This window comes from Nannospalax galili, unplaced genomic scaffold, assembly GCF_000622305.1.
Source record: "Nannospalax galili isolate Female #2095 unplaced genomic scaffold, S.galili_v1.0 scaffold206, whole genome shotgun sequence".
In the NCBI taxonomy this organism is placed as follows: Eukaryota; Metazoa; Chordata; class Mammalia; order Rodentia; family Spalacidae; genus Nannospalax; species Nannospalax galili.
The window spans coordinates 8,087,786-8,106,484 of NW_008358101.1; the positions used below are offsets into that span (position 1 = coordinate 8,087,786).

Sequence of the window (18,699 nt, forward strand, 5' to 3'; positions counted from 1 at the left end):
TTTTTAATTACTGTGTGTCTTGCAGATAAATCTTGGGTAATGACCAGTTGGTCTCAAATAAACCTTATCTAGAGATATATTTCTTGATCTGTTATGTATAATTTGTCAGTAGATTGTAGGAATAATATGGTTCCCTCTGGTTTTCATGACTAGCTAGGCATTGTTTCTCTCTTGTATCGTCTCCCTCCTCTATCATGGTTTTCCCACTTAAGGTGCCTGCACTTCCCTCCCTTTCTTCCTTACTAATACCCTTGCTCCTATGATCCTACCTCTGTTGATCTTCTTCTTTCTCCTTATCCCCTAGGTTCCTCATAGTCTTACATATTTTTAATAACATGGACATTGTTCTTATGTGTCAAACAGTTACATATACTATCTCATTTATTTCTCAAATAGAGTCTGTGAACCTGTTAACATTTATTGCACTTGGGGCTGGAGAGCTGGCTCAGCAGTTAAGAGCACTGGCTGCTCTTGTAGAGGACCTGGGTTTGGTTCCCAGAACTCTCACATGGTGGCTAATAACTGTTCATAACTCCAGTTCCTGGGGATCCGATGCCTTCTCCTGACCTCTTCCAGCATTGCATTACATGGGTGCATGTACATACATGCAGGCAATACACTTATGTATATAAAATAAAAAATACTACATTTATTAATTTTGTGTGTTGTGGGAGGTGCTATAGTTCTTGTGTGGAAGTTAGAGTACAGAAGTCATGTCCCTTTTTCCAATATGCAGGTCTTGGAGATTGAACCCAGGTTCTTATAATGGTGGCAAGCACCTTTACTGCCGAGCCATCTTGCCAGCCCTGTAAACCCAGGTTTATTATTATTATCTCTCCTTTACAAAAGAAAATGTTGAAACTAGGGCAATAAAATCTGTCTTAGGAAGCACCATGAGAAGGTAGAGGAAAAGGAATCAGGTCTATACCTCCACTTCTGGGGCCTGCTTCCTTCACTGCAATTCGTAATTCATTGCTGCCTCCTAAACTTTATGATATACACAGGTTCAAGATAATATAAATTTTAGATACAAAAACATGAGAAGCATGTGTTCAACATTTACAGACACTACAAAGCAATACATGGTCTGTATAAAACACAGTTAAGGTAATACAGACTCTGAATCTTTATTTTTTTTTATGTTTCCAGTTTCAATTTTACTTAAAATTTTTCCGTTTTTTCACTTTTAAATGCGTTTATTATTGATTTCAAAATAATACATACATACAGATTCCACTTAATGCAACACTATACAACACAGATAAACTGCATAGCCAATTTTCTCCAAAAGAGAAGAGTGGACCATTCCATCACTACACCTTTTAAAAAGTTTTTACTTGTTTATTTTTTATGTATATGAGTGTATTGTCTACACGTAAAAAGTGTTATCTGCATTGTGCAATGCCTGTGGAGGTCAGGAGAGGGTTTCAGATTCCTCTGGAACTAGAGTTACAGATGGCTGTCAGCGGCCAAGTGGATGTGAACCCAGGTAATCTATAAGAGCAGCCAATGGTCTCAACTCCTGAGCCGTCTCTCTAGCCCCTACACATCTTTACATATTTTTTAATGGAATGTAATTACCATGTTTAAATTGTTAAGTGTGTTATATATTTGTACCTTTATGGAACAAAGTGATTGCATTATTTACCTCCCCTCCCATGACCTTAAAATAATTATAATGTATGACTGATAAAATGATAATAAATATCAATATTTAGTTATTAAATTATCAGTAACTAATTAAGCATTTGTAAATTTCAGACACTATGCTATGTAGTTTGGATGGATTATATCATTTCCCTCTCAAAATCTCAGTGAGTAGGAAGGACTATTATCTCCAGTCTATAAATGATGGGCCTGAGTCTCATGGAGGCTAATGATGGTCAACAGGAGTAAATGGGTAAAATTATAAAGAAGTATTGGATCTAAGATAACAGCCTGAGTAACTTAACTCTTGGATGCCCTGCAAATTAAAAATGAAGGGAAATTTTAAGCAGTATCATGTTGAGACAGCGAGCTATGAAAAAAAATGCAGACTCCAAATTCTTTCAAAACATCAAAATCAATGCTGAGAGATCAAAATGCAAAGACTTCCAATCATATGATCAATGAAAATAAAAGTGGGTGGGCATCTAAGTATGTTCTGAGCTGATGTATAATTGAAATATAAGGAAAGAAATAGATTAGATGTTAGTCTACCCCAGTTTTACTTCTTACTTCATTGTTGCTAGCAGCTGCCCTTTCCAATCCAAATTTCTCTGTATTCTAAGATTAGCTTCCTTTTTGGTAAAAGCTATTGTTACCTTAGGTGTTACGTTACGTGTAGCTACACTCACCTACACTTTTTCTTGCTTGCCACACATTCCCATGCACTTAGCAACGCCTAGCAATGTGTCAGTACATCTTTCTTTGAGGTTCCTCCTTCTTGTGGAGCTTATGGCTTTATAGTTTACTACTATTCAAATAAAATCTTAGAAAGAGTGAGATTATAGACTTTGGACATCTTAAAACCATCGCATTTAAAGTGTTGAGCTAATATGATAGAGTTGGCTCTTTTGGTAAACAAATTTGCGAAATATAAAAATGAAGCTATTGCCATGTGGTTTATAGCAGGAGAGCTCAAAACATTTACTCAAGTTTCACCCAATAATTTATATTCTTTTAATATCTTCGTTTTTTAAAAAAAATGGCTTACAATGATGACTCAGTGATTGAAAGCACTTTCTGCTCTTGCAGAGGATCTGAATACAGTTCCCAGCACCAACATGGTTTCTGACACCTGCCTATGACTCCAGATCCAGGTGATTTACTTCCTCTTCTGGTCTCTGAAGGCACCAGGCATACACATGGTGCACATATATGCATAATACAGACAAACACTCATACACATAAAATAAAAATAAAATCTTTTGAAAAATAATCTTAAATATAAAAATGATTTTAGCAATAGTTTTTTTTTTTTTTGGTAGAATACTAATTCCTTTGAAAGAATGTAAGCAATTTAAGATTAAGGCAAATTATATCCCACCTGAATATTTTGCAAATATGAGATGTTATAGAATTATTTAGAATCAAAGGGAAATAGTTATGTTATATTAATAAAAATAGTATACAAATTACTTTGGAATTGTGGGTATTTTAAATTACATACAAATTTAGGCCAAAATACTATTTGTAGGGACTGGAGAAATGGCTCAGTGGTTAAGAACACTGACTGCTCTTGCAGAAACCTGGGTTTGGTTCCCAGCACCAACATGGTGGATAAAAACCATCCATAACTCTATTTCCAGGGGCTATGACATCGTCTCCTGATTTCTGATGACACTGCACATACATGATGCACTTACATACATGCAGGCAAAACACTCACAATCATAAAATATGAATATTACTGAGTAAATAAAATTGAAAATGTTTTATTAATTTAAAATATTTTAATCATATTTAATCTTCACTAAATCCATACAACATATACATCTCTGGCTGGGGAAAATAAATCTATGAAAAAGCAACCAGAAACCAAAAGATTTGGAAGATACACACAACCACACACCTGCGACACATACACCCAGACTCAGAGCAACGAAAACCAAAGAGAAATCACATATTCTTACATTAGTAATAGTCCATCATTTATTATTTCCTCGTGTCTCGTTTATCTTTCAACATAGCTAAATATCATCTTGATAATTTTGTTGCCAGTTTCTGCTGGTGTGAAGCCTTTACTGAGAATAAGGTGAATGAGCAGAGTCCTCAGACACTTCGCTAACATAAGGTTATAATTTCAGCCTTTTCTTCACATTTTGAAAATCGAAGAGTGATATTTTTAGCGTGTTTTTAATTTAAATTTTGTGCATTTCATATAATATATCTTAATAATATCCAGATTCCCCATCTATACCTCTTTATCGTCTCCCTACTGGATTTCATTCTCTCATACTTGTCAAGGCCTATTGAGTCAAGCTTGTGTACCCATATGTCCCTTGCTGTGAATTCATCCCCAGACGTCCAGTCAACTTATCTAGAGTCACTCCCCCAAAGCAGATCAACTTTTCCCTCATCCAGCAGTAATCAACAGCCAATATTTCCTCCACCAAGACTGGGACCTCCTGCCCATCTCCCCAGTGCTAGGGCAAATATGCTAGGTTTTTGTCTGACTGAGTTTACGTGGCTCTTGTGCATGCTGTCACCATTGCTGCAAGTTCATATGATCAAGTTCCCAGAGGCATGTAACACTCTGTTTACTTATAATCACGCACCAACCCTGGGTCTTAGGCTCTTTCTGACCCCCTTCCACAAGGGTCCCTGAGCCACGATGGGTAAGGTTTAATACAGAAGTCCTATCCAGGTGGATTTGCACTCTCCAGCAGTCTCTTATTCTTCTTGTCTGTTTGTTTTTTGTTTTATTTTCCTAAGTAATTAAAAATTTTAAAAATATTTTATTCAATATTTTTATTTCATGTGTATGAGTGTATTGCATGCATGTATGTGAGTGCACCTGTGTCATAAAATGCTGCAGAGGTCAGAAGAGGGCTTCGGCCCTGGAAATGGAGTTAAGGACAGTTCGTAGCTACCATGTGGGTGCTGGGAATCGAACCTAGGTCCTCTGCAAGAGCAGTCAGTGCTCTTAACCACTGAGTCATCTCTCCAGCCCCAGTAATTAAAATTTTAAATACTGGCAGGGCGGGTGGTGCACGCCTTTAATCCCAGCACTTGGGAGGCAGAGGCGGGCAGATCTCTGTGAGTTCAAGGCCAGCCTGGTCTACATAGTGAGTTCCAGGACAGCTGGGGCTACAGGGAAACCCTGTCTCAAAAAGACCAAAAAAATAAAAAATAAAAAAAATACTATTAGAATATTTATAATTATGAATTTAAGATTTAGGAAAAATCAAATTATTTAAGTCCTAGAGTTTTAAGAAATCTACATTGACTTTTCTGCTTTTACATACCCAGTAGGCCCTAAAATTCCCTTTTCATTCTTTTTTTTGTATATTTTTTATTGAATTTTTGTGTATTTTGTACACAGCATTCTAAATCATCTTGCTACCCCCTTCCTCATTAGCACCATCCCATAGTGTCCCCCTTCCAACTGGATTTCATGCATTCTGTCGTATGTTAATGGCTGTCAAGTTAGTGTCCCCAGACATCTCTCAGTGCAAATCTCTTATTTTTTACACTTTGGCCAGTTGTGGCCTTCTGTTAGGCAGCATGAAAAACAAGAAGAGTGATTTTTTAAAAAAAAATTATGTGTATGAGTGTATTGCTTGCATGTGTGTAAGTGCATCAGTCTCATGCAATGCCTGCAGAGATCAGTAGAGGCTGTTAGATCTACTGGAACTGAACTTATGGACGGCTGTTGGCTGCCACACGAGTGCTGGAAATCGAACCTGAGTCCTCCACAAGAGTCATCTCTCCAGCCCCAGAAGAGAGATATTTTTAAGTACTCTGTTACATTACAATAAATCTTAAAAGTTATATCTAAAAATACAGAATGAAAATTTAATCACAATATCATTTGTCTTTTAAAAAAAATCTGTTTACAGTTTTGATTACACGAAATATCACAGAGGTTTTTATAAGCAAGATACTTATATTAATAGAATATTTCTCGACTTCGCTATGACGAATGATCTGAGTAATAGCAACGAGTAAATGTGAGTGTTGTTGAAAGCAAACCTTTAGGTGCGACATGGCTCTTGCCCTTTTGAATGGTCAAATCACAGACCTGCACAAGATTGGACTCTTTATCTTTCTGTCATGGAGGAGGGAGGGACTCATGAGGACCTGCCCCTCTCTTAAGACTGACAGACCATAAATGGACAGTGAGCAGGGAGTGGTTCCAAGTCCATGCACATCTGCAAGGATTATAGGCAGTTAATAGTTACTGGGCAAAGAAGGTATTTTCTTCAGTGGTATAGCTGCCCTTGTGGTGCCAATGCTTCTGTAAGTAACCCCAGTTAAACTTTTTTTGTCAAGCTGGATTTGAGTGGACTCCTCTCTTTGGTTTGTCATTGGTACCCATGTCAAGCGAACAGATATTTGTTCCTCTCCCCAGAAAACGTTTGCACAAAAGCCCGTACATACTTCCTGGTAGCAGCAAGAAAGAGTAAACAATATCTTACATCTAAACGTTTTCATTTCTGCTAAACTCATAATTTTATCTATGGAATTATCTTATATATGCAGTAAGAAGTGTTCTAGCTTTCATTACTCCAGGTAAGTTTAACTTTTAGAAAATCATGATCATTCACTATGTGTGAAAGACAAATTTTAGCATGCTGTTAACAAGCACAAGACTCACGGAATATCAAACCAGACAAAATTCCAGGATGGGGGTGGTTAGGCACAAAGTCCCACCCCCTGGTGATGAGCTATTGGCAACTGATAGCTGCTGGGAGTCAATTTTCTTTATGGTTATAGCTCTGGTAAGTCCAAACTCAGTGGATGACCAGCACCCAACAGTATGTGGGGAGCACTAACTGGAATTCATGGTTTTAAAAGAAATGAGTACTCAGGACTGGAGAGATTACTCAGAGGTTAAGAGCACTGGTTGTTCTTGCAGAGGACATGGATTTGATTCCCAGCACCCATGTGGTGGCTAACAACTGTCCCTAACTCCATTTTCAGAGGCTTTGACACCCTCTTCTGAACCCCATGGGCATTGCATGACATGGGTACACTTACACATATGCAAGCAATACACTCATACAAATAAAATAAAAATAATAAATAAAATATTTTTTAAATGAGGACACAAAGTTGGGTGGGAGGGATTGGCAGAAGGGTAGAATAGCATAAAAATGCATTGTCTGAAGTTCTCAGAGAATTAATTAAAATGAATAAAAATTTAACATGCTGTTAGAGCTAAAGATCAATATAAAATTTTCTGTAGGTTTTCATTGCCCTGATGTGTGCCATGGCGTTTCAGATGTCATATGACATCACAAAGACCTTTCGTTCCTGCTTTGTACATGACTGTTTAACATCTATAAAATGTTAAGTTATTACACAGGCACTCCAGAGTTCAGATTTGCTTGTAACACATCCCAAAACCTTTAATGAGGATATATTTCTGGATGGTGCAGTCTCAAAAAGGTGTGTCCATTTGTGTTTTGAATTTTTTGGTTTGACATAGCCATGCCTTTTCTTTTTTAAAACAGAAATTGGGTACTGATGTCTCTGTACCCTATTTTTGACTATTTAGATCACATGACAAATATAATACGTAATAGCAATTCAAATCCAAAATCTTAAATGTGCAAAATTGTGTTTTGTCCTAAAATTTGAATAATTTCTGTACATGTCTGCCATATTTGGTATGAACTATATTTAAAGGCATTCTTCCGTAATCTCATTTTTTCTCTGTACTTCCTGCATAAATAAAATTTAGATTATCAAACTTCATGTTCTGAATAATTTATATAACAGAAAACAGAGATCAAGAGCTATTATTTTGATCAAAATAAGTATTTCAACATTTTTATAGTTGATTTTGTTTTCAGTTAAATTTGTTTTTGCATTGGAAGATAGGCTCATCCTACATAGTTAATTCTAAAACAAGGATTTTAGGATGCTGTGGTGTAGAAGGAACTAAGACATAGGAGAAATCTGGAATAAAGAACATTTTTCTTAAATGTTAAAAATAGATAAATGAAATATAAACTTAAATGATTAAAAAGTATTTTAAAACTAGTATTTAAAGTATTTATCCAGCAATTGCAATGATTTAAGATTGAAAATAAATGATTCATAAAACTTACTTTAAAATCTGTTGTCTGCTTTGTTTTGCACATATTCAAAATCTGAAACTTGCCAAAATCTGTCAGTTGGTTTTGAATTTTTTTATTTTTATTTTATGTATATGTGTGTTTTATTGTTACCTTGATAAATAACCATGACCAAGGCAAATTACAGGAGCGTTTATTGAGCTTAGAGTCTCAAAGGAAGAAAAGTCCCACATGGCTCCTGGTGGGGAAGGCATGCATGGCAAGAGGCAGCTGGAGCAGAGTTTGACCACCCAAGTCTTCGAACGGAAGCAGGAAGCAGAGAGAGAGAGAGAGAGAGAGAGAGAGAGAGAGAGAGAGAGATCGGAAATGGGACAGAGCTGTGAACTCATAAAACCTGTCCCTAGTGATGTGCTTCCTTGAGCATTCCACACCTCCTGAAGGTTCCCTGAGTTTCCTGAAACAGCTCCTCCAGCTGGCCAAGTGTTCAAATTCTTGGAGCTCATGGAGAACACATTTGAACCACCACATGTGTTTGTGCATCACACGTGTGTCTAGTGTTCACTGAGTCCAGAACAGGGCATGGAGGTGTGAGCTAACATGTGGGTGCTGTAAACCGAACCCAGGTCCTCTGCAAGAACAGCAAGGGAACTTGAGCCATATATCCATTGAGCCATGTTTCCAGCCCTTTGCAATTGTTTTGTATTGACCTATTTTCCAATACTTAAAGTAATACAATAAAAATTGTAATAATTGAAATCATTCAGATATAAAAAGGAAATTAGCCTTTCTTCCTCTTTCTGTCAGCATTCTTACATTCCTTTCTGCCTTTTAATTTAATTTAACCCCATTTGAAAACGTGGAAATAATTGTAAATTACAGTTTGTTTTTTGTGTCTTTAACAGATACCCATGTTTATCATAAATATACTTCAGAGATGTTTTATTTTACAGAAAATGTCCCATTTTAGATGAATGGTGATAAATTATTATGATTATGATAAATAATTATTTACTTATTTGGTGGAAAGTGGGAGACATTTCATACCAGTCCTCTGAGTGACATGATTTCAGAACTTACCATTTTCTTGTCATCTCAAGAGAAGACAAAAGAACTAAAGAGGAGGCGTAGGCCCTTGCTCCCATCCCAAGTTGTGGGCAGAGGGCATCAGCCAGGGCCGCGAAAGTTCTGGTCCTGGGGTGTTCTTTTAATGTTATTCTCGATATGGTTATAGAATCAAAACTTCTGAGAGAATATATGCTGTTAAAGACATAAGACTGCAGGATGCTATGTATAACCTCATTCGGCTTACATTTTAAATTGAAGTTATGATCTATTTTAATGATTTTGATGTTTATGCAATGAGCTGTTCATTTTTTTTTTATTGTCATACATTTGGAGAGAAGTCTTCTGGGGATGCTGGTCTCTATCTTTGTTATGATTGCTAATCACTGTCAATATTCTTCATTATTTTTATTAACATTATTGGCCTCAATGTCGTAAGTAATAGAAATGCTATTTGGTTGCCACATAGGAATAAATCCAGCCTCAGATCCATTGTTCTAGTAAATATGTGCATGAAAATTATCTTATACCATAAGCTTTAGGTTACTTCATTGCTAAGAAAGAGTCTATATATATATATATGTGTATATGCCTTTTGTTCCTATTTTGATTCCATGTGAATAAGATTTATGATTGACTTTAATCATAAATGGCTTTTGAGAAGACCAACATCTTTAAAATCCTCCAAGTTTGTGCACAGAAATATTGATTATAAAGCTCTTTTCAGTAATTTTCGAATCAATTACCTATTGCACTTAGAGTACTTATACTAACAGAGATTTTGAAATGAAACTTCAGAGTCAATTATACTAAATATGACAGACACATGGTAAAAGGAATCTCAGATTCATTAAATTAAAGATGGTGAAAAAAATTCTTATCTGGAAAGGTTCTGAGCTTCCTTATGGTTTCCAGTGTAAACATTTCTATTCTTTGATTATGAATTGTGTGTAACATTTTTTTTTCATAAGGCATTTTTAAGGATACATATGAAGGTCTTTTTTCCTCCTAATGAATTTAAATGCATTGAAGATAAAATATTTCTAAATAGTGGAGAAAATTATTTCTCTTTCTTCTTCAAATAGGTTATGTGGGTATGCAATTTATGTCGAAAGCAACAAGAAATCTTAACCAAATCTGGAGCATGGTTCTTTGGAAGTGGCCCTCAACAGCCCAGTCAGGATGGAACTCTGAGTGACACAGCTACAGGTGCTGGTTCTGAGGTACCAAGAGAAAAGAAAGCACGACTCCAAGAGCGATCAAGATCTCAGACACCCCTGAGCACAGCAGCTAACTCTTCCCAGGATACTGCTTCTCCCAGTGCACCACTGGACAGGAGCAAAGGGGCTGAGCCCTCACAGCAAGCCTTGGGGCCCGAACAGAAGCAGGCCTCATCTAGGTCTAGAAGTGAGCCACCAAGAGAGAGGTAATAATCATTAACCCTGTAAGCAAAAGTTGAGAGCTTGCTGGAAGCTAAACATGTTTTCAAGTTTAATCTATTAGGAGGTGTTTAGGAAGTCGAACTTCTTAGGCCTTGTACACAAAACAACACCAGACCTGAGGTGCTTCGTCTGTCTTTAGGGTGAGGCACTTCATAAGAGACCTGTGTTGAAATGCTTTTCTTTCATATCATGCATACATGTCTATGTAAGTTAAGTCACTCAACTGAGTTACAAAATTCAATTCTTGAACCAACCAAAGCTCTTAGAAACACTGTTCATTTACATAATTAGTACTTCAATGACAAGTATTCCCTGAAAGAATATTATGGGAAACTTGACCAATTGACAGGCATGCTGGAACATCAGATATTTAGTTATTCATTCATCCATTCATTCAAAACTGTATTTATGGCCAGAGATGATGATATCCAATAGGAAATAGATGTATCAGGGATGATGTAACTCCTGTGTTCATGAGGCCTATGTTGTAGGTGCCCTGACAGGTGAGACCTGGAGGAGGTTTCACTGCTTGTCTTATTTATCCCACAAGTACTCATGAATCATTCACTATAAGCAAATTCAGTGTCTGGAACCAGGGGGTGCAAAGATGATTAGGACATGGTCCCTTTCCTCACACTCCGGGAGAGAGATATACAATATCTGCAGGAAGGGAGACAGCTAGACATTTATGAAGGATGCTGATTTGATCAAAGCTAGAAAATACAAAGAGTAATTTGAGAGTTCTGGGGACAAAAGAAGTGGCTTCAGAATTAAGCTTCATAAGATTTCCAGAAGTTTCAGGGGGAAATAGACCAGAGTAGAAAAGGGGAGAATGAGCATACACAAATTCTCTGGAGAGAAGATAGAAAGGGCACCAGAGGGACATTAGTGATGACAGAATTATGCTCAGTTGATGGCAAACTGATGTAGGAAAGAAACAAACATTTCAAAGGTGCGGACTGGTCAGAGAATAACATCGATGAAGAGAATGAAAATGTTGAAGGTACAGAGTTGCTAAAGAGAAAATAATGTTTTTGGCACATGATGGAAACTACATAAAATGTCAGTAATGAATACTGAGGCATTTTGATGATTTTGACATAATGTAAATATTGATAGGAGCAAATGTATTAACTGATGATATAAATAGATGAAGCCAGGGAAGTGAGGCGGGTGGCAGTTTGCAATTGGGCAACCTTGGAGAAACAGGATCAAAAGAATAGTGATTTGTTTTCAATTGCTGATGGTCTCTTCATCATATTTTTTATACTGATCGGGAGCTAGTGGCAACTAAACAAAGTTAGTGGTGAGAAAAGTATTAGTGAAGAAAAGAGATTGGAGGGATCCTCTCATCTGCAGAGCACTTGGCCTTTCTGTGAAGCCTCTTCACAGATGGGGTTTCTTATGTAAGGTAAGCACGCATCATCAGCATCTCAAGAAAAGTAAACTGACTCAATAGAAACTTCTATCAAGTAAGCCTTAAAGAAAAAACAAAATGTTTGTATGTAATATAACCATTACAACTTTGAAAACTGTATTTAATAGCTATTAATGATATTGGACCCTCTTCTATTGTAGAATTGCAACCCGACACTTTCATATCCATCATCAGGTCCATATCCCCCAAAGAGCCTCAGGAGATCCGACTATGTTTCTCATCTCTGCTACTTAAAAACTCTATACGCTTTCTACCCCCTACCGTCCCTGCTCACAAACCACAGTCTCTGCTCATGAACCATAACCTGTTTTACCACCCCTCTTTGCTAATCCACAACAGAAACTGCCCAAATTTCCCAAAACATATTTTATATACATATGCATGCGCACACACGCACAAGCACACACATATGTAAAATTCATAGCATCTATATTTGGACTTAGGTTGCCTCTGAAGGATTCCCCATAGTCCTAAGAATTCCAAAGCAAACATGGGGTTGCCTGCATTTAAACTGCACAGCAGAGTAAGTCCAGAAGGCTTAGCTAAGGCACATATACTTCGCAACTTTTGGCACAACTAAAGGAACTCCAAGGTGAGGTGCTTTTCAGTGCAAGGGAATTATATATTTACAGGACTCAGATTTCCCAAACCCTTTTCCTTTGCTTTTATCTTCACCTGTGCAAAACATAGAGAGAAAGGTAGAACTCAAACCTAATTTCTTTTGGATCCTGTTTTGAAGTAAAGTGTCATGAAGGAGGGAGGTGTATCTGAGCTGAGGATATTGCTCCATGGTGTAGAGTGTTTGTAGCTGCAGAAGGCCTTGAGCTTGATTCCTGTACTATGAAAAAAGAATTAATGAAACAATAAATACCAGTAGTTGTATCAATGTTACCTGAGAAACTTAAAATGTAAACTATGGTTCAGCTGAAATGTTTGGCTCTCCACAATCAAGTCAAAATTAATTTGCTACATTATCAAAGTAGTATGAGATTCGATTTTGGAAATGAACATATTTGTCCTTACAAAAGTTCCAGCGATAATAACATAGTGTCCACATATACACACGTTAGTGTATATTTGGTTTAATTTTGTTTTTTTGAGATAAAGTCTCCCTGTAGCCTCAGCTGACATGGAAGTCACTATGTAGACCAGAGTCCCCTGCCTCTGACTCCTGAGTCCTGGGACTAAAGGTGTGTGTCAGCATGTCAGGCTGCATATTTGGTTTGAAATGATACATATCTCCTACCTTATTAATCTATCACTTTTAATCTAAAACATTTGTCTTTAAATCACAAGCACAGAGAAGCATAAAATATGCCTATTTAATTAATGCTAATGACTATTTTATTTAAATTCAAAAATGTAAAAGAGATAACAAGTAATGCAAAGGGCCAAAAACTTAAAAAGCAAATGTGTTACACGGGTTCCACGAAGTTTCCTGCCTCAGTTTTTAATTAGACACGGAATTATAACTATAGGAAATAATTTAGGGCTTACATGTAAGACAAAAATGTTCTTCAAGTGGTGTTTAAATGTTATCAACTGCTCTCTGATGCTCCTTCGCTCATCACAGGAAGAAGGGTCCAGGGCTTTCAGAGCAGAATGGCAAGGCAGGCCTGAAGAGCGAACGGAAACGTGTGCCCAAGTCCTCGGTGCAGCCTGGGGAGGGCGCCGCGGAAGAGCGGGAGCGGAAGGAAAGGCGGGAAAGCCGCAGGCTGGAGAAAGGGCGCTCCCAGGACTACCCCGACCGGCCGGAGAAAAGGGAGGATGTCAAGGCGGCGGAGGGCGAGAAGCAGAGGAAAGAGGAGGAGTACCAAACCAGGTACCGCAGCGACCCGAACCTGGCGCGCTACCCTGTGAAGCCGCCTCCCGAGGAGCAGCAGATGCGCATGCACGCCCGAGTGTCCCGCGCCAGGCACGAGCGGCGCCACAGCGACGTGGCGCTCCCGCACACCGAAGCTGCCGCTGCGCCGGCCGAGCCCAAGGCGGGCAAGCGCGCTCCGGCCGCCAGGGCCTCCCCGCCCGAGTCCCCGCGCGCGCACGCGGTCGACAGGACGGACGCCCGGGCCGGAGCCAAGCCTCCAGCCGAGCACAGCCCGCCCGCGCCGCGGCATGGGCCGGGCCCCACCGAGCCGTCGGAGCCGCGCGCCCCGGAGCCGCTCAGGAAGCAGAGTCGCCTGGATCCCGGCTCGGCCGTGCTCATGCGCAAGGCCAAGCGCGAGAAGGCGGAGAGCATGCTGCGGAACGACTCGCTGAGCTCGGACCAGTCCGAGTCCGTGCGGCCGTCCCCGCCCAAGCCGCACCGGCCCAAGCGGGGAGGCAAGAGGAGGCAGATGTCGGTGAGCAGCTCGGAGGAGGAGGGCGTGTCCACGCCGGAGTACACCAGCTGTGAGGATGTGGAGCTGGAGAGCGAGAGCGTGAGCGAGAAAGGTGAGGGGCCCGGCTGCAGACCGGGGCGGTGCTTGGAGATGGAGATACGCCAGGATGCCCCGCGCGGAGACGCTGGGCTTGGAGGTCCCGGGTGTAGGACAAGATGCGTCCGGCATCCCGAGCTTTGACACGTGTGTGAGCTGCGCTTAGAGGCGCGTGTGGTCCAGGATCAAATTCATGCCCACTGGTGGTAGAAGTGTCTGCAGTTTGGGCTTAGAGTCTCGCGTGTGCCAGGGTTAGAAGTGTACCTGTTCCAAGGTCAAAGACTCAGGTGAGAGGTGCTTATGTTCCATGGTTCAAGGGGAGACTTGGAATGTTCTTAGGTAGTGATGTAGACTCCTACAGAAAATTTTACTTTTTTTGTGCCATTTTAAAGACTAACTACCAGCTCTAGTTTTTAAGAGGCTTTTAATGAGTTTGGTTCCTGTCATTCACGAAATTCAGCTTGTAGTCTTATATTTTGAAGCTATTTTGACGTTGACTTTTTTTATGGGGGAAATAACTCATTTTCTAGAAAACAGAAGTGTGCTCTATAAACAAGTATGTATCCCCCCTCAAACCTTCAGTTGTGAAGTCCACTCCTAAAGGTAGCATTTTTTTTTCAAATTTCAGATTACTCCTACAATTTGTGAATAAATTGCAATTATATCATTCAAGGTCTTAGATACTGTGTGTTGCATAGTAATGTTAAAGAATGAAGTTGACTCCAAAGAAATTGGCCGGTTTTTCTTTCTACATCTGTACTGTGCAATCCTATAGCCATGTTTAGTTATTTAAACTTAATTACTTAAATAAACTTAACAGTTCAGTTCCTTAATCTCACCAGCCACATTTCAAGTGCTTAAAAAATCCATTAAAAAATGCTGGTCTAGAAAACACTTCAATTTAGTGTTAAAATTGCATGCTTCCTTTGAAGACTATTCTCCATTTACTGCTGTCTGCTCAGATAAAGCTGACCACAATTCCAACTTTGGAGGTGGTGACGACCTTCTGTGTAGCAATGTTGTGATCTCTCTGTGTTTATGAGTGAATTTGTATTTCAGTGGGACTGTTCATTTTGGTTGCTTAATTTATAAATGGTAAGTTTTATATTATGTACTAAATATAATAGACTATTTAAAAATCAGTTTACTTTTTCATCTTCTATCTCCAACCTGCATATACCCGAGTCCTCTCCATTCCTGGCATCTCATAATGCCCACACAGTGTCATGCTTTATAGAAGAATAATTAAGAAAGCTCATTCTATCATTAGTGTTACTGTAAATCAACTTGAAATAGTTTTCTTTGGAATTTATATGTATGTAAGACCAGATTGACTCTTTTAGATTATATTCAGGGGACTTCTCTTTGTAAGTTGCATACTGTCTATAGGCTATTTCAGTCAATGAATAGACTATACTCATTATATTATATTCAATGAATAGACTATATTATTAACTGCTTTTGATTTTTACCTGAAGTAGGTGTTTTAAATATGCAAATGCATGTGTTTAATTAATCTGCTCATAAATATTGAGGGGAGGACAGGTTAGCATATTTTCCTTAAAGAAAATAATCTACATCAAATTGTATTCCATTTGTGTTACACATCAAAATGGGCGTGGAATCAGATGAGTGCATCATCCAGACTATTTATAATAGTAATAGATCATCAAAGAAAACTTGAATAGAAGCGTGGGTAACTGGATGTACAGAAGGATGGATGGTGTAATGTTAGCAGTTCATTACCTTTGCGTGCTTTGGCCTCTTGGGACAGAATAACCCCAAACTAGAATGAAAACTCTTCATTTGGGAACATAGAGACATCACAAATACATGTATCTTAATTTATGCCTAATCTCATTTTCAAGTAAATTTCTTGACTGTCCCTCATCAAGGCCCTAGTTTGATATTTTGATTAATCTTAAGTTAAGGTTGATGAAATAAAGTAAGAAAGTATGAACTACAATATAAGAAGCATGCATTTTAATAGTGCAATGTAAACATTTTCCTGTCTGAAACTTATATATAAATGCCACCATTTTTAATATCTCTTAGTAACTTTCTAACACATCCCACAATTTTCTAATAAAGGTAGTCTTGGGAACTGTAATAGTCTGTAGCCCCCTTTGACACTGCACAAGTTACTTAACCTTCATGTGTCTCCATTTTCAGATTGATATAAGGGAAACAGGACTATCTTAACTTGTAAGGTTGTTGAATGAAAGATGATGCATATGTATCAAAAACAGATGTTAAATTATCATTCTTCCTGTCTTGATTTTGCTTCCTGTCTTGTCTTTGATTATGGTGGTGTCAACCCCACAAACATCTGTGTCAATTTTTTGTTCCAGTTACAAATGTCTTAGAGAAGCAATTTAATAGGAGAAGAGATTTATTTGGAGTCTCAGTTTCAGAGATTAAAGTCCATGGTTGGCTGACTTAGTTGTTTCTGAGTCTGTAGTGGACAGAACATTATGGCCCAGGAAGCATGTGGCAGAGGCTGCTCACTCCAAGGTGACCAGGAAGCAGAGAGACAGAAAGGTACCAGGAACAAGGTGCATTTTCCATGGCATACCCCTGGTAACCTACTTCCTCCAACTTGGCCACACTTCTTGTAATAATTTCTACCACTTCCAAGTAATAATTGGAAATCTTTCAGTGGTTAGTTGGTAAAGGCAAACCCTTCATGATCTGCCTGTTCCCCAAACCCCATGTCTGAGCACTATTGCATTTAGGCTCTAAACACATGAGTTCTAGCTGGACATGGTGCTTACAGTGCCAGCACTGCTCAGAAAGCTGAGGTCGGAAAACTACCACAAATTAAGAGGCCAACGGGGGCTACACAGAGAGACCCTGACTCAAGAAACAAACATAAACATGAACGTTTGTAGAGGGGAAGGGGGAGCATCTCATATCCAAACTTAAAACTATCTAAAGTAGCCAGGACTTGGGACTATGAGACAATCACCTATGCCTAAAATATAGAGAAGGTGAAAAACAGTGCTTTATAGGTTATAGGACCCAATGGGATGAAGAGGGAAAGAATAATCTGAGAAGACATTTTCTGGGACACAATGGATATCATGTTGTGAGTTTCAGGGTCCAGGGATGATCATCACCATAATATATAAACTGAAGGCGCAGCAGGGAGGCAAAGGTAAACTTGACCATATCCCAGGCATTTGCTTATTCCATTTTTCAGTTTCGCACATAATAGTCAACATACTACCTAATACATAGCTCTACTTAGTATACGTGCCATAGTATTTCCTTGATATATTACTTTTAAATAAATAGACTGTTGGCTCTATAATTATTAACAAGTATATATTTAGCATACTCTATGGATATTCTAAAGTTAAAAATAGTGAGCATATTCCCTTCCATGACAAAATTTTCATTCTTTTGGTAGTAATAAATGTTAATGGATAATTATTGTTAGGCATGGTAGTATGGGAATGTAGTCACAGTGCTTGAGAGGTTGAGATTTGTGGACTGTGAATTTCAGATGAGTCTGGGCTTACTAGCATGTACAGGGCCAGTCTGTGCTGCATAGTGAGACTTGATCTAAAAAAAACCAAAGGTTGTTGATTTAGATCACTACCTAGCAGTTGCCTCGCATATGTGAGACTATAGGTGGATCCCCAGCACTGGAAAAATGGTAAGTGTACAGTAACTTTTTTTGAGACGGGGTCTCCCTGTAGTCCCAGGTAGCCTGCAACTCACTGTGTAGACCAGACTGGCCTTGTTGTCATAGAGATCCGCCGATCTCTTCCTTCTGAGTGCTGGGATTAAAGGCATGCACCACCACAACTGGCCATAAATTTTAATTTAATGCATATTTAAGGAATGATAGTCCAATAAAATGGCATCTGAAAGACAACACAACCTTTATATTTTATATCTTCAATAAAATCTTTATGTGATGTTTAGCTCCATCTACACACACACACACACACACACACACACACACACACACAAGGGGTGAAAGCAAAGAAATTCATTAATGGGGGGTGTCTTTTAAAAACTTGACATTAACTACCACATGTTTTAACAGTAAACAACTGAATCTTGCTTGTCAGAAAGCTGTTAAAGGAAATGTGTATGCAATCCATTGTGAGAAAGTCTAGTCAACCTTTGTGTGTCTAAGAAAAGGAGGACGGAAATGTCACTACTGGAGGGAAGAAACAAACAGCGCCAACTTTTGGATCAGAAAGGAACTTTGCTGCTTCCTTAAGCCACTTATTCTAACAAGGAACTTAATGCATAAATCCTGAATAATAAGGAAGGCCTGGAAACAGATAACAGAATTTCCTTTCTTCGGGATCTCCTGCTCACACTGAATCAACTAAAAATACAACATAAATTCGTGACTCTCTCTCTCTCTCTCTCTCTCTCTCTCTCTCTCTCTCTCTCTCTGTGTGTTTGAGACTAAATCTAGGGCTTTTACATATACTGAGCATGTACTCTACCACTAAGCTACACTTATAACTTTTGCCTTTGGTCTGTTAAAATGCTTCATGATGACTCTAGAGATCACACTGTAACAATGGCAAACTGTTTGGTTTGTAACTGTAACTGCTTGGCAGTGTTTCAACAGTCCTTTGAGAATCAGG

General features: G+C 38.7%; 1 protein-coding gene across 35 annotated transcripts in view; it reads left to right on the plus strand.

Moving 5' to 3' along the window:
- Rims1 (regulating synaptic membrane exocytosis 1) overlaps positions 1–18,699 on the plus strand; it is a 486,359-nt gene that overhangs the window by 242,737 nt on the left and 224,923 nt on the right. For all 35 annotated transcript variants that reach the window (XM_008856314.3, XM_029557777.1, XM_017795156.2 and 32 more), the window contains 2 exons: positions 9,875–10,215; positions 13,243–14,099. In XM_008856314.3, coding sequence (XP_008854536.1) covers positions 9,875–10,215; positions 13,243–14,099 — 1,198 coding nt within the window. The remainder of the gene's footprint in view (positions 1–9,874; positions 10,216–13,242; positions 14,100–18,699) is intronic.